Genomic DNA, 25,145 nt, shown 5'->3' on the forward strand with positions numbered 1-25,145 from the left:
GACAGGTTACCACAAATGTGTGGCTTAAAACAACACATTTATTCTCCTACAGTTCTAGAGGTTGGAAGTCCAAAATCAGTCTCACTGGGCAAAAACCAGGTGTCAGCAGAGCTGGTTCCCACTGGAGGCCCCAGGGGAGATCCACTTTCCTGCCTTGTCCAGTTTCTAGAGGTTTCCCAAATTCCTCGGCCCATGGCCCCTTCCCCCATCTTCAGTGTGTGCCTTGCTCCAACCTCTGCCTCTGTCATCACATCACCTCTCTGACCTCTGACACCTTCTGTGTCCCTGTTTTGAGGATACTATGATCACATTTAGGGCCACTCAGATCTTCCAGGATCCTCACCCCATCTTAAGATCCTTCTTACTTTCACCTGCAAAGTCCTTTTTGCAATGCCAGTTCACATACAAAGTTCTGAAAATTAAGTTCGTGAACTCATCCTAGAAAAAGTGCTACATACCTCCTTGCTGAATATCACTACAGTCACCTTCGAAGTTCTCCCCTTGGGGAGCTCTGCACCGACGCCAGAACCTAGTCCACCCTTCAAAGCAATTTTGGAACTCTTTTTCTGGAATGGCCATCAGAGCTGTCATCGTATTACCCTTGATGTCCTGAATGTCATCAAAATGTCTTCCTTTCAATATTTCCTGTATCTTCGGGTAAAGAAAGAAGTCATTGGGGGCCAGATCAGGTGAGTAGGGAGGGTGTTCCAATACAGTTGTTTACTGGCTAAAAACTCCCTCACAGACAGTGCTGTGTGAGCTGGTGCATTGTCGTGATGCAAGAGCCATGAATTGTTGGCGAAAAGTTCAGGTCGTCTAACATTTTCACGCAGCCTTTTCAGCACCTCCAAATAGTAAACTTGGTTCACTGTTTGTCCAGTTGGTACAAATTCATAATGAATAATCCCGCTGATATTAAAAAAAAAAAATGTGAGCAACATCGTTGCAACAAGTTCACGAACTTAATTGTCAGACCTCGTATTCACAGGTTCTGGGATTAGGATGGGGACATCTGTAGGGGCCATCATTCAGCTGACCATGCTGGATTTCTCTCTCCCTGGGCTGACATGCGTTTCCTGCAGGAGGACTTAGGTCCCTGGGTAACTGCCACAGGTGGAGCTGCCTTAAAAAGTCCACCGTTCCAGTCATCTGAAGACCTTGAGACTTTGCACCATCAGGAGTCTGGCTCACTCCACCCAGCATTTCCTAAGGCCCCCGGGGCAGAAAACTACAGAGAAAAGAGGGGGCTGTGGGCTCAGGGACACAGGTCAGACAGGGTCCCTCCCCGCTCAGACCTGCTGTTTTCCACTTGATGGACACGCTGGCATCTCCTGGGGAGCTTTACAGAAATCCCAAAGCCTGGCTATCCCAGCCGGATCAACTTCATCTGCAGCCCTGGGGGTGGGGGTGGGGGTCTGGCATTGGGTGTTCTTGTCTGGCCAAGGTTCGGAACGCTCAGCATCAGGCAGAGGGAAAAAACACATAAATGCCGGTCATGGGGTTTGATGTGGACTTGTTTCAACAACAGGTAACAAGCACTGCTTACTTCTGTGAGCACATTCTCACAGAACCCTCGTGACAGCCCGACACAATACGGATGTTGTAACCCCATTTCTCAGGTGCCCCAGCGAGGCCCCGATGAAAGCCCATGAGTGACCAGGTCGCCATTCAGTCCCACACTGGCTCCTGAGACCTGCCCTCATCTGTCTTCCAGAACTTTCTATCACACCTCCAGGAAAACAAGCCAAGGTCACCGTCTCCTGGAAGTTCCTCACCTGTCATGGGACCCATACTCTGTGGAAAAGGAAAGGAGGGACCCCCAGGAACAACCCTTGATGATGGTCGCTCACCTGGTGGGAGAAGGGAGAAGGGAGACGGCTCCCAAGTGCAGGCACCGGGCTAAGCCTCCGCCTGCCTCGTCCTCAAGGGTGCTGATGTGCCACCTCAGGCTTTCCTGTGCAGCAGAGTGCCCGCCGCCCACACAGATGGGGCCCCACAGGGTGCCTGTCTGCTGCCAAGAAAGGTCACCCAGCCCTGGGATGCCTGCAGAGAGAGCATATCAAAGCCCCTCAGAATTAAGAGGTTTTCCTAGTGAGTGGAATTTCACAGCCTGGTGGCCAATTTCTAAGTCATGCACACTAATGGGCAGCTAATGAGGGACCCGGGCAGGGACAGGGAGCTGAGATTAAGGAGTACAAAGCCACAGCCCGCTGGTCTCCCTGCCTCAGGGGCGGCTTTGGGGAAGAAAGTAGATGGTCGGGCTGCACTGGAAGGCCTGAGAGCCTACATCTGCCAGCTGCTGCACTGCACGCCCCCCTATTCCAGCCCCTCCCCACCGTGCCCATGCCAGCCTCAGCCCGTGGTGCAGCAAGAAAGGCCTTTCTCTGGTGCCCTGACCTGAGTCTCCACCCAGGAGACTCCAACCCCAGAAAACCTAGGCCTTCCTGGGAGCATTGGCTCGTCTCCCCGGCTGAGCCTTCACACAGGGACTCCCCGCTCCCCCGAATATCTCCCCTCTCCCCAACCTTTCACCATAGGTGCACAGACTTATCAGCTCCTGCACCTCCTCCAGGAAGCTCCTCCGGGTTCCCCTCCCTCCCGGAAACTCATGGTCCACTCCCTCTCCCATTGGACCATGTGGTTATCTAATCCTCTCCCCAGGGTCTATCCCCTCCTCCAGAACAGAGACCTTCTCTTCCGCCTCTGAATCCCCAGGGCCTGGCATGCAGTAGGTGCTCAGTCAATCCGTGTTTGTCAAATGACTGTCTATGATTGAGAATACGATCAGGCCCCAGATACATAAGGAGTAGTGTATGGTGGCCCCTGAAAGATGTCTGTGCCCCAGAGCCTGTAGATGTGACCTTCTTTAGAAAAAGAGTCTTTGCAAGTAGGTAATTAATTAATCCTTCATTAAATTAAGGATCTCAAGATGAGATCAGCCTGGAATATCTGAGAGGGCCTAAATCCAGTGACCAGTGTCCCTATAAGAAAAGGAGAGGACACAGACACAGGGAGGCAGAGATTGGAGTGAGGCGGCCACAAGCCAGGCATTACCTGGAGCCTCCAGGAGCTGGAAGAGGCAGGAAGCATCCTCCCTTAGAGCCTTTGGAGGGAGCAGCCCTGCTCACACCTTGCTTCAGACTCTGGCCTCCAGAACGGTGAGCAGATACATTTCTGCTGTGTTGAGCCCCTCAGCTTGTGGCAATTTGTGACAGCAGATTCAGGAGATTAATACATGGGGAGAAACCATGCCACTTTCCTTTCTTCTGTGTTTTCTGCAGTCTGTGTATTTATCTCACCATTCATTCATTCATTCACTCATTCAGCACTTCCTGTCCAGGGTACCATTAGAGTGAGGGCGGGGGAGGGGTGTGGGAGACAGCATAACATCACAGGCTTTGAGATGACACACACGCGGGGCTAAATCCCAGCCCTTGTGAGCCACTGGCTTCACCTGTCTGAGCCCAGTTCCTGCTCAGTGCAGTGTGGCGATGGTGACACCCCTCTCGGGATTCAGTGTGAGGACATCTAGCACTTGCTGGGAGTGCACGGTCACACTGAGCCCGGCTCCCGTGGTGGCAGCAACCATGCTGCCGGAGGTGTGGTCCAGCTCGGAGCTCCTGGCCAGTCCCGCTCTCTTCTCACCGGTGCATGCTGGGATGCTGTCCACACCGCAGGCCCAGCACTTATTGACCACCTGTTGTGTGGAGCCTGCAAAGGTACAAACAGTCTGTGGCAAAAACATGACACAGTCAGGGGGTGAAGACCGTTAGAAAACACATGGGAAGAAAAGTGTGGGGCCAATCTGATGCCCCACAGATAAGGGCTAATTGGGTGAGGCACTCGGCACTGAAGGTGTTTAACTGACAGCAGCTATTCTCAAAGTGAGGTCCCTGGCAAGCGGCATCGGCACCACCTACCGAGTTTCCCCGAAAATAAGACCCAGCCGGACCATCAGCGATAATGTGTCTTTTGGAGCAAAAATTTATATAAGACCCGGTCTTATTTTACTGTAAGACTTGGTCTTTAACATAATATAATATAAATATAATATTATAATATAACATAATAAAATAAAATAATATGATTAATATAATATAATATTATAATATAATATAATATAATATAATATGATTAATATAATATAATATATAATACAAGACCGGGTCTTATATTAATTTTTGCTCCAAAAGACACAGTAGAGCTGACTTTCCGGCTAGGTCTCATTTTCGGGGACACACGGTAGGAGCAGGTTAGAACAGCAGATTCTCAGACCTACCCCAGACCCACTGAATGAGAAACGCTGGGGGTGAGGCTCTGCAATCTGTGTGGTAACACACCCTCGAGGGGCTTTGAGCCTGGGATAAACAGGGTCACATCTGAATTCAAGCTCTGACCTCCACGGGCCTACATTTTCTGGAACGGGATCGTTTTGGATACTTTGCCATCTTAACTGACAATGCGTAGGGTCTCAGAGGTGATCTCTACTCTTAAACGGGACATGCTTGTGAGAGGTGGAAGCCCAGCTCCCAGGCACGGCACAGTGAATCGGAATCTGCATCGCCCAAGACCCCCAGCTGATTCCTGTGTACATCCTTGTGATTGGGAAGCGTCTCCATGAAGTACCCGCTGCCTGCCTGGGCCTTCCTGTGCCTCAGTCCATGGCTTCCCACATCCCCCTGTGAGGCGGGTATACGGGAAATGAGGCTTGCAGAGATCACACACTGCTAGCAGGTGACAGACACTGAGCTCCAAGCTCTTTCCATGCCCCATCCCTCAGACTGGGGCCTCAGAGAAGCATCCGAAGGAGGAGGCATGGGGGAAACTGACCCAGGTCCCTGCCTGAGATCAGGTGTGCCCCCTTGATCTCTCCCAGCTAAGCTCCCTCTAACCCTCAGGCTGTAGGGGAAGCCCCGCCCCCAGGGAGGGGTCTAGGGTGGGGGAGGGGAGGGAGTCTTTAAGATGCCCGTTCTCAGGCCTGACGTCTCAGAAGCTGTTAGTTCTTGGGACAGATGGCGCTGATCTCCTGTGCCTGTCCCTCCAGGTTTGGGGACATGACCCCAACACCTCTCTAGGGCTCCCTTAGAGAGAGAAAGTCCCTTCATGATTCATTATCCCCCTAGCAGAGCTAGAATCTTCCTTCTTCCACCCCTTCTGGCCCAAGAAATGCAGCTGAACCACCTGGAGCAAGCCTGAGTCCCCGGAGTCCCCGTCTGTGGTGGCCAAGGAGTGTCCCTTGCCTTGCAGTTCGCATTTGGTGGTAAGGCCTGCAGGCTGCAGCACAGTCGGAGCAGGAGTCTGGCTGGGGGCAGAGAGGTGGAGGGGTGAGGGCAGTGATGGGCAGCAGGAAGGAGATGCAGGTTTGGAAGAGAAGCTGGGAGGACGAAAAGGGTGGGGTTGGGTGGGAGAGCAGCAGTGACACTAAACACGGTTAGAAAGCACGAGGGGGAGGTGAAGGGGATGACATTTCTTGAGCTGGAAAGCAGTGAGGACTGTAAGTTGGGGGCCAATGAGCGTGTAATGTAAAGGGGAGGGGGAGCAGAGGCACGGGAAGAGGGAGATGGTGGCCTGGGGACACGGAGGCACAAGAGGTGGCTGTGGCTGAACTGGGGACAATGACCTGTCACAGGTTGAGAATGACACCATGAACCAGGGAGAAACTGCAAAGAGCGTCCCCTCTCTCTGCCCCTCAGTTGCTTCTAACCATGGAGGGACAGACCCCCGGAAGCAGAGGCCTTTCGGAAAAGCCCGCAGCCGCCAGCCCCAGTCTCTCCTCCCTGGGCGCTGTCTTCATTCTCCTGAAATCCGCCTTGGGGGCTGGCCTGCTCAACTTCCCCTGGGCTTTCTACAAGGCAGGTGGGGTGGGCCCCGCCTTCCTGGTGGAGCTGGTAAGCCCCTAGGAAGTGTTTGGGGGGGGTGTCTCCTGGGACAGGATTCCCCTCAGCAGTGCTTCTGCAGAGCTGCCTGTCTTAGCAACCACACCGGTGGGTTTTGATTTTTCTGTCCTGCTCAGCTCATGAGGGGAGAAGACAACCCAGTGCAGGTCAGGCCAGGGCAGAGAACATTTTCTGTTGGCAGAGGTCTGCCGCCAACCCGGGGCTGGGAAGATGTGGGCACGACACCTAGATCGAATGATCCTGGCATTTCAGCCGGGAAGGCCCTGAGAAGACGCGGTCTCTGAGCAACCGCCTGGTCAATTGACTTCTCTTGCCTGCCTGTCTCAGCTCCACTAACCGGGGCTTCAGTCCATGTGCAGACTGTCTGTGACACCCCCACACTGAGCTGGGCCCGGCCACCAGTGTCAGGCCTTCAACCACTTCTGCTGGCAACATCCTAGCCTGCATTCCCTTTCCAGAAGATCCAGGGGCCGAGTGTCCTTCGTGGAGAAGAACCACCGCTGAGCAAAGCCTCATTTTATTTTGCAAAGATTCTTTTCCCTGGCTGCTAGAAGCCGCTGTGTGTTGTGGCAATGCCTGCCTAAGAGCTTATCTCAGATGACTTTTTTTATGGCAGCCAGCGGCTAACAGGCATGTGGTAACTGTGTGTGGGCCTTTGGGCCCTTTTGGAAACTATGGAATCCCGGGCTGTGCAGTGTCTGCTGTAACCTGCTATGGCGTTAGATGACTGGCTGTGTGGGCTCGGGCCTCAGGAGGCTTGTTCTAATGGGAGCTTGGACAAGATGTAAGAAGTCAAATAAGATAGCTTTAGATGGTGGGTAGTGCTCGGAGGTCCTGTGAGAGAGGGGAGGAGTGACGTGAGGTGAGTAGTCAGAGAAGGCCTCTTGGAGGAGGTGACATTGAGCTGAGCCCCAGCGGAAATGGAAGAACTTGTCCAGGTGCATGTGAGGGGCACACATACCTGTGTTTGGATGCATACAGCAGAAAGGCCACCCTTCTAGAACCACGAGGAAGAAGCTTTGTCTCCAGCCACAAAGGGTTCATGATGAAGCAGGTGGGACTGGGGGGGGGGGGGAGGAGTGTGGTCAGGCACACATGTGGCCAGTCCCAGGGTGGCAGGCAGGGCCCAGGGTCCCCACTCCTCACCCTTGCAGCATCTCCTGGGCACCTTGCTGAAGTGCAGATGCTGATTCAGGGGGGCTGGGTGGGCCTGAGACTGTGCATTTCTGACGCGCTCTGGGGGGGGCACGGCTGTTGCTGAGGTGGCTTGTCCATTGTGCAGCATGGTCTAAAGATCCCCGCCTTGAGCAGACTGGCGGAGACGGGACCTAGACATGAATAGATGGACATTCAGGACAAGGAAAGGAATTAGGCTGGCAATGGGCACCCCCACTTCTGCCTCTCCCCTCTTAGCCAGGGAGACTTCTGCCCCTGTCCCCTTTACAAGGCCCCAGTTTGGGCAGGAGAAACGTTTAAACGTCCCCACCACTGGGAGGTCAGCAGCGTGAGGTTGTAGGTCTCTAATGACTCCCCCGTTAGGACTGGAAGATTCCTGAAATTTAATGAACCCAAACCCTCTCTAGGAGCTGCAGAGAAGGCGGTGCCTGGGCACGGGGTGGTAACGGCTGTCGTGCTGCGCAAAGGTTCAGGGTCCCTCTAGCGAACATCTCTCTGGCAGAGGTGTTCTGACCACACCTCTGTTCCCCCCACTTCATCCACAAATATCTGCCTAGTACCTGCTATGTGCCAGGTACTTCTGTGGGAGTGAAATGGTGAGCAATAAGACACGATCCCAGTCTGCATGGAGCTTAGAGTCTGTGAGAGACGCTGGAGAGCCCTGCAATCCATGGATAGTTGTAAGCACGTGTCCTTGGGCTGCTAGACCAAAGCACCACAAACTGGGGGACTTAAAACAACAGAAATGTAACCTCTCAGAGTCCTGGACAGTAGAAGTCTGAAATCAAAGTGTCGGCAGGGCCAGGCTCCCTCCAGAGGCTCTAGGAGAGGGTCCTTCCTGCCTCTTCTAGCTCCTGGGGGCTCCAGGCATCCCTTGGCTCACGGCCACATCTCTCTAACCTCTGTTCCATCATCACACTACCTTCTCCTCTCTGTCTTCTCTTCTGTCTCTTCCAAGGTCATTTGCCATTGGATCTTAGGCCCCCCTAGATGGGCCAGGAGGACCTTATCTCAAAATCCTTAATTATCCCTGTAAAGACCCTTTTTAAAAAATGTAATTCCATCTTCATCATGTACTTCTGCAAAGCCTGTGCCCAGTAAGTCACTTCCATGGGTTCTGGAGGTGAGGGTGTGGACGTAACCTTCTGGGGGACCCCGATTCGGCCCACTGTGGTTGTATCAGAGCCTGAGACGGGTCAGGGAGACTTTCTAGAGGAAGTAACCTCAGAGAGGAGGAGGAAGAGGAGGAAGAGTTCCCCAGGTGGAGGGATGTGAGGGAGGCCGGGAGGGCGAGGAACTAGCGTGAGCAAAGGTCCGGTGGCCAGAGGGAGCATGAAGTTTAAGTTCCTCTGACACAGTTCAGTTGGACGTTTCTCCTCAGCAGCTCTCGTTGTGGCTTCTGGACTAACGCAGAACCAATCTGCTTGTCCGGTGGCATGAACTGTGTCTGCAGACCAGCCATCCTAGCTTCCCCCAGGCTTCTGGCTGAGCGTTTCCCAGCTCTGCATTGTTCTCCTTCCCACAAACATGGGAGGGGCACTGGGTCCGGGGACCAAGTTCAGCTTGGGGACAGGTCGCCTTCGGCCCTGGAGTGGATCAAAATCACTTAACTCTGTGCAGCAAGTGGGGCTCCCATGCATCGATGGGGGTGTCTAGCGGCACTGACACTTTGGAAAGCAGTTTGGCAACTTCTTAGAGTGTTAAACGCATGTCTACCCTGTGACCCAGCCGTCCGACTCCTGGATGTATGTCCGAGAGGACGAAATGTACATCCTCTAAGTGATTTGTTCTAGGTTGCTCCACACTTTGTTCACAGTAGCCAAAAACTAAGAACAAGCCAGGTGTCTGTCAACAGAGGACTGGATGAAGCAATTGTGACGATACCCCTATAATGGAATGGCACTCGGCAAGAAAAAAGGAATACAGGACTGAGGCATCCAGTGTGGCTGGATCTCACAGACATTACACTGAGTGGAAGAAGCCAGATACAAAACATGTAAAAGTGGGAAAATGTTAGATCTGAGGTTTCTTCTGGGGACAGGAGTGGGGCACAAAATGACCGGGAAGGAACGGGAGGGAATGTCAGGGATGTGGTAGTATGTTTGGTGTCTTGATAGAGGTACATTTGTTGTGCCTCGTCCAATGGTCATTCTTATCAATGTAACCCACAGTGCACGCAATTTTAGAACAGTCATTTAGACTCTGGGTTTCTGATAGCTCATCTGGGCAGAATGGTATGAATCATCCCAGAGTCACAGCGGGACAGATAGTGAGGCCTGCACAATCCACCTGCTTTGCAGCTCTGGTTTTAGGGCAGGGGAGGGGCCCCCAGGTGGTCGGCAGCCATGCTGTCTGCAGGTGAGAGGCCCAATGGAGGGAACCATATCGGAGTTCAGGGGGCGGCTGGCTTGGGTCCTGGGCACGCCCTGGCCCACGGTCCTGCTCTGCAGGTCTCCTTGGTCTTCCTGGTCAGTGGGCTGGTCATCCTGGGCTATGCCGCCTCCGTCAGCGGCCAGGACACCTACCAGGGTGTGGTCGGAGGGCTGTGTGGCCCCACCATCGGAAAGCTGTGCGAGGCTTGCTTCATCGTCAACCTGCTCATGATATCTGTGGCCTTCCTCAGGGTGATCGGGGACCAGCTGGAGAAGTGTAAGTACCTGCACTGGAGTGGGGGTAGCCCCAGGAGCCCATTATGCCACCTGGGGCTCCTGGTTGGTGAGCAGGACATGGACACTGGGCTGGACCTTGGGACAGCAGAGACCAAGACCATCCCTGAGCTTCCAACATCATGGGGGAGGGAGATTTGGAATTAGTAATTACCAGCACAGTGAGAATCATGGAGGGAGAGGGAGGCTATGGCTGGGATGTCTAGTGGGGTTAACCTTTTTACAAATGAGGAAGTGGAGCCAACTGCAAAAAAGCACCTATGAGAGGTAACATCTTGAATTTTGGGCTGTTGAAGACTCAACCCCACTAACCTCAAGCACGTTGACCTCTAGTCTCCCACTAACAATTTCCCTCTAAGCACTGCTTTGGCTGCATCCCGCCAGTTTTGATATGTGCTAATTTCATTTTTGTTGCATTCAAACATTTGCCAAATTTTTTCTGTGATTTGTTCTTTGACTCCCAGGATGTTTAGCATTGTGTGGTTTGATTTCTAATTACATGGGCATTTTCTAGATCCCTTTTTGGTTTCTACCTTAATTACATCATGGTCAGAGAACACAGGCTGTGTGATTTCAATTTTTTGGCGTTTGAGATTTGTTCTATGGCCCCCCCCGACATGTTCTGTCTTGGTGAGCATTCCACATGCTCGTAAAGGATGTGTCTGCTGCAGTTGTTGGATACAGTGTTCTAGAATTCTCCATCAGCTCCAGGTGGTCCACAGCTTTGGGAGATTATATCTTCCATAGTCTTGCTGATGTTTTCTGGTCTAGTTATTCTAGCAGTGTGAGAGAGAGGATGTTAAAATCTCCAACTGTGATTGCAGAGTTATCTATTTCTCTCTTTAATGCTGTTCATTTTTGCCTCGTGGTTTTTGAAGCTCTATTGTTAGGTACACACCCATGAATTACCCTTTTGTTATTGTGAAATATTCCTTTTTGTTTCTGGTAATACTTTGTCATTAAATTAACCTTCTTTGCTATGAATATAAACCACTCTAGCTGCCTTAAGATTAGTGTTTGTGCAGTATTTCTCTTCCCAGTCTTTCAGCGTGAATCTAGCTGTGGCTTGGGATTTTAAAATGCGTTTCTTGTAGACAGCATATGGTCTTGCTTTTTTATCATTTTGATGATCTCAGACGTGTAATTGGAATGTAATTATTGACATGGTTAGATTGCGGTCTACCGTTTTGCTATTTCTTTTGTTTGTTCTCTCTGTCACTTGAACCATGAATGAAAAGTCCCCTGGGTCTGGGATATTGAAATTAAAGGCTTCCATATTTTGGGCAGCACTCTTATCCCAAAAAGCATTGGTAGATCTGAACCTTGCAGTGTGTAAATGGGTACAAAAAGGTCCTGCTTTCCAGTGGCAAGTAAGGGTCACGTAATTTTCAACTCTGGTCATGTGGTGGTGTTGCTGTGTTGAGAAAGATTCCGAGGCTGCTTTCAGACTCCGCAGTAGAGCACCTGGAGGGGTTAGAACACTGACTAGGATACAGGTCACCTCTGGGTGGATTGACTGGGGTGGAGAAAGCATTGCTTGTGTGTTTCTGGTTAAGTATTTGGGGATGTGTCTTTCTGTTGGCAAGTCCAGGCTTCTTGGGAGGAGGGCTAAACAGAGGCTGGGGAAGTCACTACATGTATTGGGGTACAGGTGACTTGTACTGAGGACAGCAAGGAATGTCCGAGAATGTACTGGTTCAGGAAGGAGCAGGTGTAGCCCTGACGTCAGAGCTGGGCTTTCCTGGCTACAGAAGATCCAGAAGGATAAGAAGGGCTTGTACCCCATCCCATGCCACATGGGGTCTGACACTCACTGAGATCTCTGTACACCTTTGGTGCGTACGCTCTCTTGGCATCTCTGGTCCAGAATGCTTGCTTCACCTTCCTGCCTGGGTGCCTCCATACAATGACCGTGATGTGGAACTGCCCCCTGCATCATTTCAGTAGAAGCACGCTATTCTCATAAGGCATTTATTTCTTTGCATGGCTGGCTTTATGGAGCATTTGGTGAGAACAAGGAAGGGCAGTACAGATCCCCTCAAATGGGCCACGACCCAGCTCTCAGCCACCCCACAGTGAGGTTGTAGGGGCCATCTCACCCCACGGGTTCCAGCCTCAAACCATCTTGCCATCTCCCCCTTCTGTCTTACCTCTGACATGAACTCTAAATTCTCCATCTTACTGTGGAGGAATAAAAACGGTCCCAGTTCCTTGGTGTTCCTTTCACTGAGAGGTTGGTGGGGTCTGTTTCCCCTCCCCTGAATCAGGGTGGACTCTGTGATGACTTGGCCCAGCAGAATATGGCAGATGAGACACTGTGCCAGTTCCAGGCCTGGCCTTCATCTCTGGGAGCCCCCAACTGCCATGGACTAGCCTGGGGGGCGGGCGGGGGAGGGGCAGTCCATGTGGGGAGGCTCTGAGACGGCAGGGAAGGCCCCCCTGAGCCCAGGTGTCCTCACCGGCACCTGCTGTGGGTGAAGACATCGAGGACCCTCCAGACCAGCCTCCCCCCCAGCCAAATATCCTCAAAATGACCTGAGCCGGCCATGTGGGGAGCAGAAGTGACCAGCACAGCCCTGCCCCAATTTGTCACCTTCCCATTGGAGGCAGAAAATAAAATCGTTGCTCTAGGCCACTGTTTTGGGTAGTTTGTTGTGCAGCAAATGGTGGCAGCTTGGCTCTCCCTAGCACCAGCGCTAAACAGCTGCTCCAGGCCCCAGCTCAACCTCCAACACCCACAGAACTCCTGAGCAGAAACAAAACGGATCTTTTGTAAGAACAGAAAGGCCCAGATACCTCAAGGGTAGGTCGGGTTTTTTGGTTTTCATTTCTGTTTTTTCTCTTGTTGCTGGATTCCAGCACTTGAAGCAGTGCCTGGAGGAATTTGAACGCCTATTGAATGAATTCCTGCAGTGGGATTCGGATTCCTTGCTTCCTGGTGGCCCTTGACGGGGTCCCCATCACTCTTTCATCTCGTCCCTTTAGACTCACTTAGTCTGACTCACTTTAGACTGACTTAGTGCCGGTGGTGAACCCCACCCAGGGATGGAGAGCCGGGAACCGTGGCTGGGCACTGGCGGTGGGTGAGGGTGGTGAAGGGCTCACTGTAGCTCTTCCCGGCTTCCCTCCTTCCCGCCAGTGTGTGACTTCCTCCTGCCCAGTGCTCCGCCCGCCCTGCAGCCCTGGTACACCGACCAGCGCTTCTCCCTGACCCTGCTCTCCGTGTTGGTCATCCTTCCTCTGTCCGCCCCGAGGGAGATCGGGTTCCAGAAATACACAAGGTACAGGGCTGTGGACATTTCCTGGGAGGGAAGCGGCTCAGACTGGGTCCCCACGGGCCGGCGTTTGTAGCACGGTTTCTGTTTGCCTGGAATAGAGGAGCTGCCAGCAAGGCCTTCCCATGTGGAGAAGCGGAAAAAGATGAAAAATTACACAAGCAATATACGTGTATGATAGGAAATAGAGATAAGCAAGGAAATACCATAATGACATAGCCTGCTGATGACATGTTGTTATTGAATTATTACAGATTTTAGATGCACACACTCACATGCCCACACAGGCACAGAGACCGACAGACAGAGACACACACACAGACCTACACATACTGTTTTTCATTTTGTGGTCTGTGGCTTTACGTATCCTTTTGAAAAAAAGAAAGCCTGACCAAAGTATTCCTACACGTTTGCAACCCGCCTTTCCCTGTTGTGTTGAGAGCAACAATGGACTTTTCACTTTGGAAATAGAGACATAGGGAGCAGGAGAAGTGGTCTTCCTATTGTCCCCACTGTGCAGATAAGGAAACTGAGGCTCTGAGCAGGAGACCTTTGCTTGACACCTTGCTAGTGTGCGCAGAGCTGACGTTCAGACCCAACTCTGTGTGGCTTCCAGGCCCTACCTGGCAGGGCTGGTAGCCCCGTGCATTTGTGGTCACTCACCGTCTGTGTTAGCATCCTAGGCACGCTGGCCGCCTGCTACCTGGCCCTGGTTGTCATGGTGCAGTATTACCTCGGGCCCCAGGGCCTCATACGTGAGCCCCGCCCTGCATTGAGGTGAGTCCGAGGGGAGGACCTTTCCTGGCTTCCTGGGATACTGCAAGGGGACCCTGGAAGGAAGGGCACGTCTCCTCCCCCCATGGTTTGCACAGAGCCCTGGCTTCTCTCTGTGAAAACCTTCGTGTTTTTGATGCCACAGGGCCCAGTGAGGGCCCCTTTCCTTCTTCACAATGGGCACCGTTGTTGCTAGTGAGGACCAGGGATCGGCCAAGGACACAAAAGCAGTCAACGCCACACCAGCCGAGGGCTCCTAGGCTGTTGCAGAAGTTAAGAATTAAGAGTTAAGAATCAGCAAATACATAGCACAGCGCAGGAGACAGCTCTGGGTTAGTGTCCGATGGCTGCTGTAACAAATGACCACCAACTTGGCGGCCTAACACAACACACACTGATTGTCCGACACTTCTGGGGGTCGGAAGTCCAAAATAAGTCTCCCTGGGACAAAATCCAGGCATCGGCAGGGATGATTCCTTTTGGAAGCTTGAGGGGAGAATCCGTTTCCTTGCCTATTCCAGTTGCTAGAGGACACCCACATTCATTGACTCATGGCCCCTTCCTCCATCTTCCAAGTCGGCAACATTCCCCCTCTCTGACGCTACCTCCGTAGCCACAGCTCCCTCTGACCACAGCCAGGAAAGGTTCTCTGATTTCAAGGATGCATGTGATATGTTGGGCCTAGATAATCCAGGGTGATCTCCTCATCTGAAAATCCTGACCCTTAATCACATCTGCAGAGTCCCTTTTGTCATGTCAGGCCACATGTTCACAGGTTCCTGGGATTAGGATGTGGACGTCTTTGGGGGGCATTATTCTGGTATAACCAGGAAACCCTGATTCTATAGAGAGTGTGGTTTATTCCCCACTCCATTCTATATCCCCAAAGGGGCCAGAGGGTGGCGCCTAGAACTGCTTGTCAAAGGAAGCTGGAGCGCCACCATTCTGAAAATTCTGCCCTGTGCTCACCTCAGTCCTTTCAGGAAGCTTGCACAGAGGTCAAACTATCCTTGCACTGTTGGGGGTCTGTTTGATGGGTGCCGCCTGTGCTCACTGGGCACAGGCAGCCTCAGAGGGAGGTTGGGAGTCCGTGCTGGCCATGCCCTACCCGAGCTCTGCCTGCACAGAGCACGTGAATTTACCAAATGGGAGCACAGATGTATTTCGAAAGTGTGGCATTGAACATGAATCCTTTTCCATTTCCCCAAACCGAGTAGTAGATGCGGTCATTAAAAATATATTTTGCAGTCATGCTTACTTACACCTTCCTGGTATTGTTTAAAACTCATCTTCAAGTTGAAAGTGGTTTTGAGTTTAACTTTTTGTAATCAATACATCTCTTTGCAGTCCTTCCTCCTGGACCTCTGTATTTAGCGTCTTCCCAACCATCTGCTTTGGATTTCAGGTAAGCTTAATATCTGTGTTGACGAGTGTGGCATTTGCAGGCTGTGGTGACTCCCAGCTCCCTTGGGAGAGTGTGGCCTCCCCACCAGGAGAGAAGTTTGAAAACTTGTTCTAGGACTGTCTATGGGGCTTGACCCGTGGGCTCAGGGAAGCTGGTATTGCCACTGAACTTGGGAGCCCAGCCCCCACTGAGAGCCAAAAGCCACAGCACATTGTTGGGTCCAGGGTGGAGGGTGGGGATGTGGCACCTGTCCCTTACTCTGCAAAATCCTCACAGACTGTCACCACACCTGGCGACCTAGCGCCACCCACTTCCTCATACAGAATGCCAGGTGGGTTCTGCCCCAGGGCCCTTGGAGAGGAAAGAGCCTGCCTTGGGAAGCTGACAGACTAGGAGGGCTGGAGGGTGTGCAGGTGGCTGCAGGACGGGGGTACAGGGCAGAATATACAGAATTTCTGACAAAGTGTCATGGAATGAGAGTGGGTTTTGTACGTGTAATCTAGCAGAGGGGCTTCTGACATAGCCCTGGGTGGGGCAGATGCAGAGACACCCTTTTTCAGGCACTGATGCCTTTCATCTTGAAGACGGTGGGAGGCGGGCAGGTGAAGGGGAGGGCATTCCAGCCAGAGAGGACAGCACCGGTGAGCCACAAAGCGGGGGGGTGTCCCAGGTGGGCTGGAGAACCATAAAGGTCTCGGCTAAGTGGGCGCTCCATGGAGTGGTACCTCCATCTTTCTTGGGCTTTTCCAGGTTCCTAGCAGATGGCAGCTGACTTCATTCTTTCATTGTTTATTTTAGGAAAGATTTGCCTCTCTCCTAAAAAACCCACCCACCACAAAAACCACAAAACCACCCCAAAGCAAAATCAAGTTTGCAGGGGAAAGTGGTTCAGGATTGACAATCGCTCAGCTTCCTAGCCTGAGTTGTGTCTTCCCGTGTTCATCAAGTAGCTCCAGATTCTGTTCTTCATCTTGCGTTTTCTTGGAGAAACACCTTTGAAAAAAACTCTGAAATGCTTCCATTTTTCTTCCTTATAAATGAGTCGATGATATCACTTCTGGGGCTTGCCACGTCGCTTACAGGACATGTCTCACATTTCTTCTTGCACACCCAATATTTTGGAAGATGTAAAGCAATGATTTTGCTGTCTACTGTTCGGATGTCATTTAACCATCCCTCTCTTCTGTGCCTGAGCACCAGATGGTGTGACAGGCTCACGCGGGAAGGGGGGGCTGCTTTCCAGATGCTTACAAGGAGGTACCTCCCTCACCTTTGCCTCAGCTGCCTCATTTGATTCTCCTAGCAACCGAGGCCTGGGCTGCCGTTTCCAGAGACATGGGATGCAGCGATGGGGAGTTGGAAAAAGATGTGAATGGTGGGGTGCAGGAGGCACTGAGGTCAGAGCAGGGGCTGCCAGGATCCGGCTTGGAGCGTCAGGGATCTCAGGGTCTGGGAGTCGGGGCAGAGCAGATACAGATGAAGATGATAAGTTGAGTGGGCAGTGGGACAGGCTGGAGGGGCTGTGCGGGGGCAAGAGGTTACCTGCTGTCCTCAGGAGCTGGGGTTCAAACTCCCCCTCCCACCACATTCAGCACCTGGGCACCCCCTCCAGCCTGCAGAGTTGCTAAAAGGGGTCTGCGGGGAGCAGAGAGGGGTGTGAGCTCTGCTTCCAGCCCTGGCCACACTCGGGACTTCTCTGTGGTTGGTGCATTAAACAGCGTTATTGACGTATAACTCATAGCACACGTTTCACCCATTGGAAGGGTCTAATTCAGTGGTGTTTAGTATGTTCACAGAGTTATGCAACCGGCACCACAGTCAATTTTAGAACATTTTAGAATATTTAGAACATTTAGAAACCTGTACCTATTACCAGTCACTCCCCGCCCCCCTCAGCCTTTCCCTAGCGCCTGGCAAACACGAATCTTCTTTCTGTCTCTGAGGATTTGCCTGTTCTGGACATTTCCTATAAATGGAATCCCACAATACGTGGTGCTTTCTGTCGGGTGTCTTTCACGCAGCATCAGGTTTCTGAGCTTCACCCATACTGTTGCATGTGTCAGGGCTTTGTTCCTTTTCATGGCCGAATCATAGTCCACTGCGTGGATGGATCACAGTTGATCCAATTCCTTAGCTGGTGGACATCGGGCTCTTTCCACTTCTCAGCCAGGATGTGCACCTCTGCCCTGCATTCCGTCCCTGCCTGAGTAGTGAGCCTGCCCACAGCCAGCCACCCTCACAGATGCTCTCCCAGCAGGGGAGCCCTGGCCTCCGGAGATGTGCTTTATTTCCCCTATGAAACCAAGAGAAACATGACCCAGGAGTCTTAGGACCAACTGAGGGCGAAGGGCAGGGCTCCATCCAGCCGCCGCCAAGCATTTTTTCCATTTCTGAATTTGGGAGGCAGGGGCATCGATCTGTGAAGTTGCACTGCCCAGTGCTTGAGGGTCCCTAGGGGCACTAGGCCCTCACTGCCTGGCTGAGCCGGCCTGCAGACCAGCGGGCCCCTGTGAGGTCAGAGAAGTCTCGGGGAGGAAGTTCGAAGGTGCACTGGTGCCCCGAGGCTGGTCTGTCCTCTCCCCCTGGGCTGGCTGCTGCCACCATGGCAGCTGGCATCAGGAGAATGTGTACTCCACGAGGGCAGGAGCCATGCTGGGCTAGCGTATGTGGGATCCCAGACTTGCGCTGAGTTGGACCGGTAAGCATTTGAGTGCCAGAGAGCTGGGGTTGGGTGGAGGGTAGCCTGTGGCTGCCGGGTGGGTTAAAGAGATGGGTAAATGACTAAACCCCAGAGTGTTCTTTAGCTGTGGGCCAGGCTCTGTGCTTGGCATAAGTGAGGCAGATGTGGTCCTTGCCGTGACGTAGCTGATGGTCAGATGCTGAACAAGCAAACCCCAACTTGCTCACATGGGGGGGACATGGGCACACATGAGAGAGGAGCTTGGCCCAGTTGTGGAAGCCTTTCCTAAAGGATGAGTAGGAGCTGGCCAGACCAGGAGAGAATCCCAGGTAGAGGAAACAGCTCGAGCAAAGGCCCCGAGGCAGCACAGAGGGACAGACGGAGACTGAGTTCCGTGAGTGAAGGGACTGTGACGTTTGGGGAACCTGGAGAGTGGGTAGGGGTAGATCAGCACGTTCGGTTTCTGATCAGAAGTGAGTAAGTGGACGTGATGGTGGGAACCCAGCCCAGGGGCCTGGGAAGATCCCAGAACCCACAGGGTACCTTTCAGATGCAGCAGCATCTCTGAACATGGGCATCAGCCTCTCCTGGGCCACTTGTAAAACATCACTACCCAGGGCCCGCCCCTGATAGGTACAGGTCCCATCACAGGTGGCGAGATATACTTTATATTTAAAAGTTTTATGGCAATATAATAAATGCATATATTGTATATAAATCATAAGTGTATGTACCTCCATGTAACCATCACCCCAGTTAAGATATAGAACATCATCAGCCCCCTCATGCTATTTTCCACTGAGTGGCATGCACCCCACCTACACCACTATTTTACCTTCTGGCACCATAAATGGTGGTTCTCAGCTGGGTGGTGACTTTGCCCCCCAGGGGACACTGGGCAATGTCTGGAGACATTTTCGGTTGTGACAACTGGGGCCAGGTATTCCTGACATCTAGTGGGTCAAGCCCAAGACACTGCTCAGCATCCTACAATGCACAGGACAGCCCCCAACTACCAGGAAGGCTGTGATTGAGAACCCCGTTCTGGCTTGTTTGGCTGTAACTTGAACTTCACATGCATGGAAGCATTCTTTTGTGTCTGGCTTCTTTTGTTCAGCATTAGAGCTACGAGGTTCTTCTGTGTTGGGGTATATAGTGTACGCATCTTTTTTTCAGTGCCACGTAATATTCCACCATGCGAATACTATCTGGTGATGTGCTTATGCCTGCTACGATGAGAGGACCTATGGATTTTTGCCTGTATTTTGGGACAGTGATACTTTTTAGGTTGCTCCAAGTGCTTCTAAAGCCTAGCTGGCCCGAGCCCCACGGCGTGCCACCTCTGTCTTGCAGTGTCACGAAGCTGCGGTCTCCATCTACTGCAGCATGCGCAACCAGAACCTGTCCCATTGGGTCCTGGTCTCCGTGCTGTCCTTGCTGGCCTGCTGCCTCGTCTACTCACTGACGGGTAAGGCCCTGCCTAGGGCGCCCAGGAGCTGGGTAGGGAGTGGCAGGAGAAACGTGAATACTCAGGTGTTTATAGAGAGCTTAGGGTACGCTAGGTGCAGTGCTGCATAGAGTGCCTTCTCTTGTTTAATCCTTAACACCCCATGGGAAAGCCCCCATTTCACAGATGAGGAAACTGAGGCTCAGAGGGCTTCCATTGCTTGTTGAAGGTCTCCCAACTAGACATGGCAAAGCTGAGACCCCAACCCTGGCCCGGCTGTGTCTGAAGCCCCCACGCTTACACATTGTGCCCCCTGCCTGCCACTCTCTGATGGGACGGCAATAATGATGGTCATCGTAGCGTTACATTTGAGTAGCCATTTACAAAAAACTCTTGTGGATTCAGTGGATTCGGGTGTTCACAACCCTGTGCTGTAGGCAGAAGGGTCCTCAAAGGTGGTGGAAGTGTGGCTCAGCGGGGGGCTGTGACATGCCTAAGGTCACACAGCATGCCCTTGACCACCCACTTTCATGGCCCCCTCACTCTGTTGTCTGCCCATTGGAGCCTCTGAGTCCGGAAGCCCTTGGGCTACAGTGAATGTGTCAGGTGCCATGGTTACCTAAGAAACTTGTTGGGTGACAGGGGAGGTCCCTGTCAGTTTGTGGCCCCTGGATCGGAGAGCGACCTGGTGATTGAGATTTACCTCCAGACGGCTGAGGTCCAGGGCCAGCAGTATCATGGGACCAAAATGAGCCACAGTTCTTGGCCAGAGGTGGGTGTCTCAGGACAGAGCAGGTGACCAGGATGCCGAGAGAGCATTGGGTGGTAGGGAAGCGGCCAGGCGCACTGGACCTGGTTCTGTGGTAACTAGCTGTCTGGGTGGTTCTGGCAATTGTTGATGCCCTGGGCCTTTGTTTTCCCCATCAGGAAGATGGGTGCACTGCCAGCTGCTTTCTTTGGTTCTATAGGTGTGGGATGGCCAGGGCATGGAAGAATTTGATATAGTTTTCAGAGTGCTGCGTGCTTCCAGTGAATGTGCACTCTGTGAACAGGCCCCCTCCGCCAGCACAGTGAGCTATTTGAAAGGATAAACAATAATTTTGCCCAGCAGGAGTTTTTTTGAGTCAGAAGAATACAGTATCATGTAGACTGAGGACAGGAAAGCCTTGGGAAATGGCAGAATGGGGAACTCTTCTAGAACCTTCCACCAACTCCTAGGGAAACCGTACAGATGGTAGAAGCCGGTTACTGTTGGTGTGTGGGAGTTGGGGGTGGGACACAGCATTTTCTAATCAGCTCTCCCGGCTTCCATCCTTCCTACCTCCCAGGTGTGTATGGCTTCCTGACTTTCCAGACAGAAGTTTCTGCTGACATCCTGATGTCCTACCCAGGCAACGATGGGGTCATCATTGTCGCCCGAGTCCTCTTTGCTGTCTCTATCGTGACTGTCTATCCCATCGTGCTCTTCCTGGGGAGGTGAGCCTGGCTCAATGGGGACAGCATTCAGCACAGGGCACTGCCCTGTACTGAGATTTAGCACATACAGGCACTGCCAGCTGGTGTATTGTAGGGACTGCCATCATCTCTGTTTCGTAGAAGAGGAAACGGGGCAGAGAATTAGGTAATTGGCCCAGCATCACCTGGTAGTGTTAGGACTGGAGCTTAGTCCCAAGCTGTCCTTGACTTCTCACCAAGTGGCCCCTCGCTGTCAGCTGCCTGATGTGGACTGACTCCCCCAAGCGCTGGCTCGATCCCTGGGGATAAGCCCCTGGTGTGGAATGGGAGCCCTGCCAGGTGTGCAGGGAGGAGACTCGAGGGAGTCCAGTGGCAGGCAGGTGAGCTCAGGGCTGGAGCCTCTGAGAGCCTGTGTGTGCCTCCAGGTCGGTGATGCAGGATTTCTGGAGGAGAACCTGCTGCCAGGTGTGCGGGCGCAGGGCCCTGGCTGACCCATCTGGGCTGGGGGTCCGCTTGCCAATGACCATCCTGTGGGTCACTGTGACACTTGCCATGGCCCTGTTCCTGCCAGACCTCAGCGAGATCATCGGCATTATCGGCGGCATCAGTTCCTTCTTCATCTTCACCTTCCCAGGTGAGGCTCCCGCTTTCTGGGCCTCCTGCCTGCTCATCTTTCCCCCACCCTCTTTTTGGGGAGTACCTGTACTGGGGGGCAAGAGTCTGGAGGGTGGGAGCCCCTGTGTAGGTAGGATGGCTCCCAACCCTGTGAATGAGCCAGGCATGGACTGGGGCCTTTCTAGACCTTCCCTGATTAAGCAGCTCAGCGGCCCTTGATGGACATACCTGATGGGAGCACCATTGGCATCCCATCCTGCAGATGGGAAGACCGAGGCCCAGTGGCCTCCCGGCTGGCACAGCAAGTGCAGAACCAACCTCACAGCATTGCCCACTTTCCTCTGCTGCTGTTCGCTGCAAGATTTTGTTTTGTTTCTTAAAAAACATTTTCAATTCCATGAAATTCATATCATTCAGAGGCACCTCATGAGGGTCTTCCTCCCGCTTTACCCCCTGGCCTGGGAGGCAAACACGGTCCTCTGATGGGTGGTTTGTTAGGAAACCTTTCCAATGTTAATGCGCGATGAGATGTTCCAGTACCAGCATTCTGAGGATCGTCCCAGACTGGGAAACCCAGAGGCCAAGGTTAGAGGGTGCTTCCGGACCAGGAGCATTGGAGGGGCCACTAGTGCTTAGGGCAGACACCACAGCTCCATGCTGCCCCTGGCTCTGATGCGCTTTCAGATGACAGCACCGAGGTCAGATGACCTCCTCCCTGGGCCTCCCGGTCCAGGGCTGCTGGTTCAGTCATGCTTCTTGGGGTCTGAAACAAACATACAGTAAGTTGGGCTCAGTGCCCATGTCCTGGGACAGGTTTGGAATGGGGGAAATGCCATGCGGTTTTAGGCAAAGCTGTCTGGCAGAACTATTAAAAAATAGAGAAAGAAGAAAGATGGAAAGAAAGGAGAAGAGAACAACGGCATTTGCCCGTTGTTGCATGCAGGCCCGAGTCTGGCCCTGCACATCTCATCAGAGACCCTGGTGGGGAGGTGTGGTGTCATTGTCATCTGAAAGACTGAGGCTTGGAGAGGCCAAGGCGTTAGGGGGATGTTGAGCTGGGACCCCACTGCAGGATCCTTTGTCACCACACTATGCCCCCTTGCCATAAGCAGGGTGAGCCACGGGACCACTTTAGGCAAAGGTCTTGCTGGCCTCTTGGGTCCCTGGGAACTACTGAGTGTTGACTAAGCTCTCTCGAGCTCAGGGCTGCTTTGGGTTTGATGATGAAGAGCTGGGGCGACCCCCTGTCTCCTTTGCAGGTCTGTGTCTCATCTGTGCCATCAATGCTGAGCCCATAGGACCACGGGTTAAGTAAGTGTCTCCAAATGAGTGTGGCAACTTGGGCTCAGAGTGAGGAGAATGTGAAAGCTGCAGTGGCCCGTGGAGGTCCTGTCATCCTACAGATGAGAAAACTGCTGGCCGTGGGGTCAGGGCCGTGTCCGCACAAGGAGAGGGTGTCTGAGGCAGGACGTGAACTCCGGCCAGTGACACCAGGGCCTGAGACCTTTCATTTCAAGCACGGCCCTCCCTTCCACTCTGATGGTTGTGTTTTGTGGTTAGAGCTCTAGGGAGATTTGGGGTCTTCCTGGCAAAGACGCTATTTCCAAATAAGGTCACGTTCACAGGTTTGGGGTGGACATGAATTCTGGGCACCATCATTCAGCCCAGGACAGATGCTCTTAAGCTATAGCAGCCATGGGTCCCACCTGCAAGCCTGTGCCTGTCTCCCCTTTCCTCTTGGTCACATCAAGACCAAGCTGGGTTTTCCCAAAGCAGCAGCCTGGGCTTGGTTCCCTGCTGGGTTTTTCTGGATGTCTCTACACCTGCCTTGGGCTTAGATCTGGCCCCCGATTGGGGACCCCCAACCTGGTTCAATCTCTCTAGCACTCTTTGAAGTCCTGCTGTTTTTGTTTTGTGCATTGGTCCACACTCACAACAGTTTTAGTGATGGGCTTTCAAGATATTAATTCTAAAACCACCTTAGGGCCTTCTGATCCATCAGAGCTGCTCTGAGGAGCCCTTCAGCCCCTGGTCATAGTCACCGCTCTCTCCCGCTTCAGATGGGCGGATGTTTATGGCACCGAGTTGCCGCTCTGAGATGCAGCTTGGCTAGAGATGGTCTTTCTATGACAACGGATCCTTGTTGCCCTTATTAATGGGGCCGGAAATATCTCTGGCGGCCCTGCCTTTTTGTGGGAATTTTATTATCGTCACTCTCATCTCACTGTCTACGCTCTCTTTTCTAGTTACATTATGAAGCTCGCAGACATGGCCTGGGGGGCCGCCAGTTCCTGCCACCTCTGCCTCCTGCGAGCTCCTCCCCTCCTCGCTATCCCGATTGTGTGTGACTTAGAGCTTTCTTCTCCTTTCTCATGTTCAGGGGGCTTCATCCTCCCACCCCCAAAAAGGGAGAGGAGTGAAGAGGAAGGGGGTTTGAAACTAGGGTCTCGCTCCCCCCTTTTTTTGGGCTTTGATAAAATATTGGGGAGGAATGGGGCTGTGAAATAGATGGAGTGAAAGGTTTTTTTAAATTGCCTTGGATACTTTATTTCCTGTTGTTTCAGAAACCCATCCCTACAGGTAGGGGAGAATATTCTGAATTTTTCCAAATTGATGCCACAACTGGGCATCAATGATTAGGTTGGTGCAAAAGTAATTGTGGTTTTTGCAATTATTTTTAACCTTTTAAACAGCAATTACTTTTATACCAACCTAATAATAAGTTTTCTGCCTGTGCTTGGCTTGTCTGTGCAAAACCCCAGAGAAGTACGTGCTGATGTGGATTTGCTGACTTGGCAGGTGCTGCCTGGAGGTCTGGGGAGTGGTGTCTGTGCTCATCGGCACCTTCATCTTCGGGCAGAGCACGGTGGCGGCCATCTTCGAGCTCTTCTGAGGCGCAGGTGGGGCCTCCATAGGCCACCCTGGTGCGGTGCGGCTGCTTGGGTCGAGCTGTGAGACCAGTGTAATTCCATCATAAAGATGCTGGAGAAACTGATACCTTCTGCCTTCTCAGGCTGCTCATTGGGGCCTCTGCCGCTTCAAAGGGTTTCTGGTGCAATGGGGAGGCGAGTACATTCGTGTCCTGGGGCTGCCCTAAGAAACAACCACAGACTGGTGGTTTCAACCAGCAGAAATTTATTCTCTCACAGTCCTGGAGGCTAGGAGTCAGAGGTCGCGGTGTGAGCAGGGCCACGCTCACTCGGAAGCCTGTCGGGGAGGTTCCTTCCTGCCTCTTCCAGCTCCTGCGGTTGCTGGCAATCGTTGGCGCACCCTGGCTTGTAGACCCGTCACTCCCATCTCTACTTTCCTCTCTGCATGGCCATCTTCTCTGTGTGTCTGTGTCCACATTTCCCTCTTAAAAGGATGTCAGTCACTGGATTAGGGCCCACCTTCATTCAGTATGACCTCATCTTAAATTACTTAATTAGGGTTGGCAAAGATCCATTTCCAAATAAGGTCACATTCACAGGTTCCAGGGGTTAGACCTTCAACTTACTATTTCTTAGGGACACAGTTCCACTTAAGAGAAAAGTACGGGCTGAAGCCCAGAGAACCCTGTTTTGGGGCACTGGGATCAAAGAAATGGGGTGAGGGCAGTGGATGAGACCCCAAAAGGGAATTTCAGGTGATGTCCATTGGGGATGGAGGTGGATTCAGGCTGGTCCTTGGGCCAAAATCCTGCCCTTGACCAGATGGCCAAAGAGATGCCCAGAACCAGACCCACAACCTTGTACTTGGCCCACTTCCAAGGGAGG

At 52.6% G+C, this 25,145-nt stretch overlaps 1 protein-coding gene across 1 annotated transcript; it reads left to right on the forward strand.

Moving 5' to 3' along the window:
• Window positions 1-5,699: 5,699 nt before the first annotated feature.
• SLC38A8 (solute carrier family 38 member 8) lies at window positions 5,700-24,461 on the forward strand. Its single transcript, XM_019743705.2, has 10 exons — window positions 5,700-5,888; window positions 9,524-9,722; window positions 12,879-13,020; window positions 13,690-13,791; window positions 15,136-15,193; window positions 19,227-19,341; window positions 20,649-20,796; window positions 21,201-21,409; window positions 22,650-22,701; window positions 24,190-24,461. The coding sequence occupies exons 1-10, from the start codon at window positions 5,706-5,708 to the stop codon at window positions 24,281-24,283; spliced, it is 1,302 nt and encodes a 433-aa protein (XP_019599264.2). The 5' UTR covers window positions 5,700-5,705; the 3' UTR covers window positions 24,284-24,461.
• The last annotated feature ends 684 nt before the right edge of the window (window positions 24,462-25,145 follow it).

The sequence above is a fragment of the Rhinolophus sinicus genome, linkage group LG11 (assembly GCF_036562045.2).
Source record: "Rhinolophus sinicus isolate RSC01 linkage group LG11, ASM3656204v1, whole genome shotgun sequence".
NCBI classification, from domain to species: domain Eukaryota; kingdom Metazoa; phylum Chordata; class Mammalia; order Chiroptera; family Rhinolophidae; genus Rhinolophus; species Rhinolophus sinicus.

What these genes read in the sequence shown, in the direction of transcription:
- SLC38A8 (XM_019743705.2), top strand. Translation starts at nt 5,706, where the DNA reads ATGGAGGGACAGACCCCCGGAAGCAGAGGCCTTTCGGAAAAGCCCGCA. An exon ending in GGGTTCCAGAAATACACAAG is followed by an intron (nt 13,021 to 13,689) that starts GTACAGGGCTGT and finishes CGTCTGTGTTAG; the next exon opens with CATCCTAGGCACGCTGGCCG. An exon ending in CCTCGTCTACTCACTGACGG is followed by an intron (nt 19,342 to 20,648) that starts GTAAGGCCCTGC and finishes CCTACCTCCCAG; the next exon opens with GTGTGTATGGCTTCCTGACT.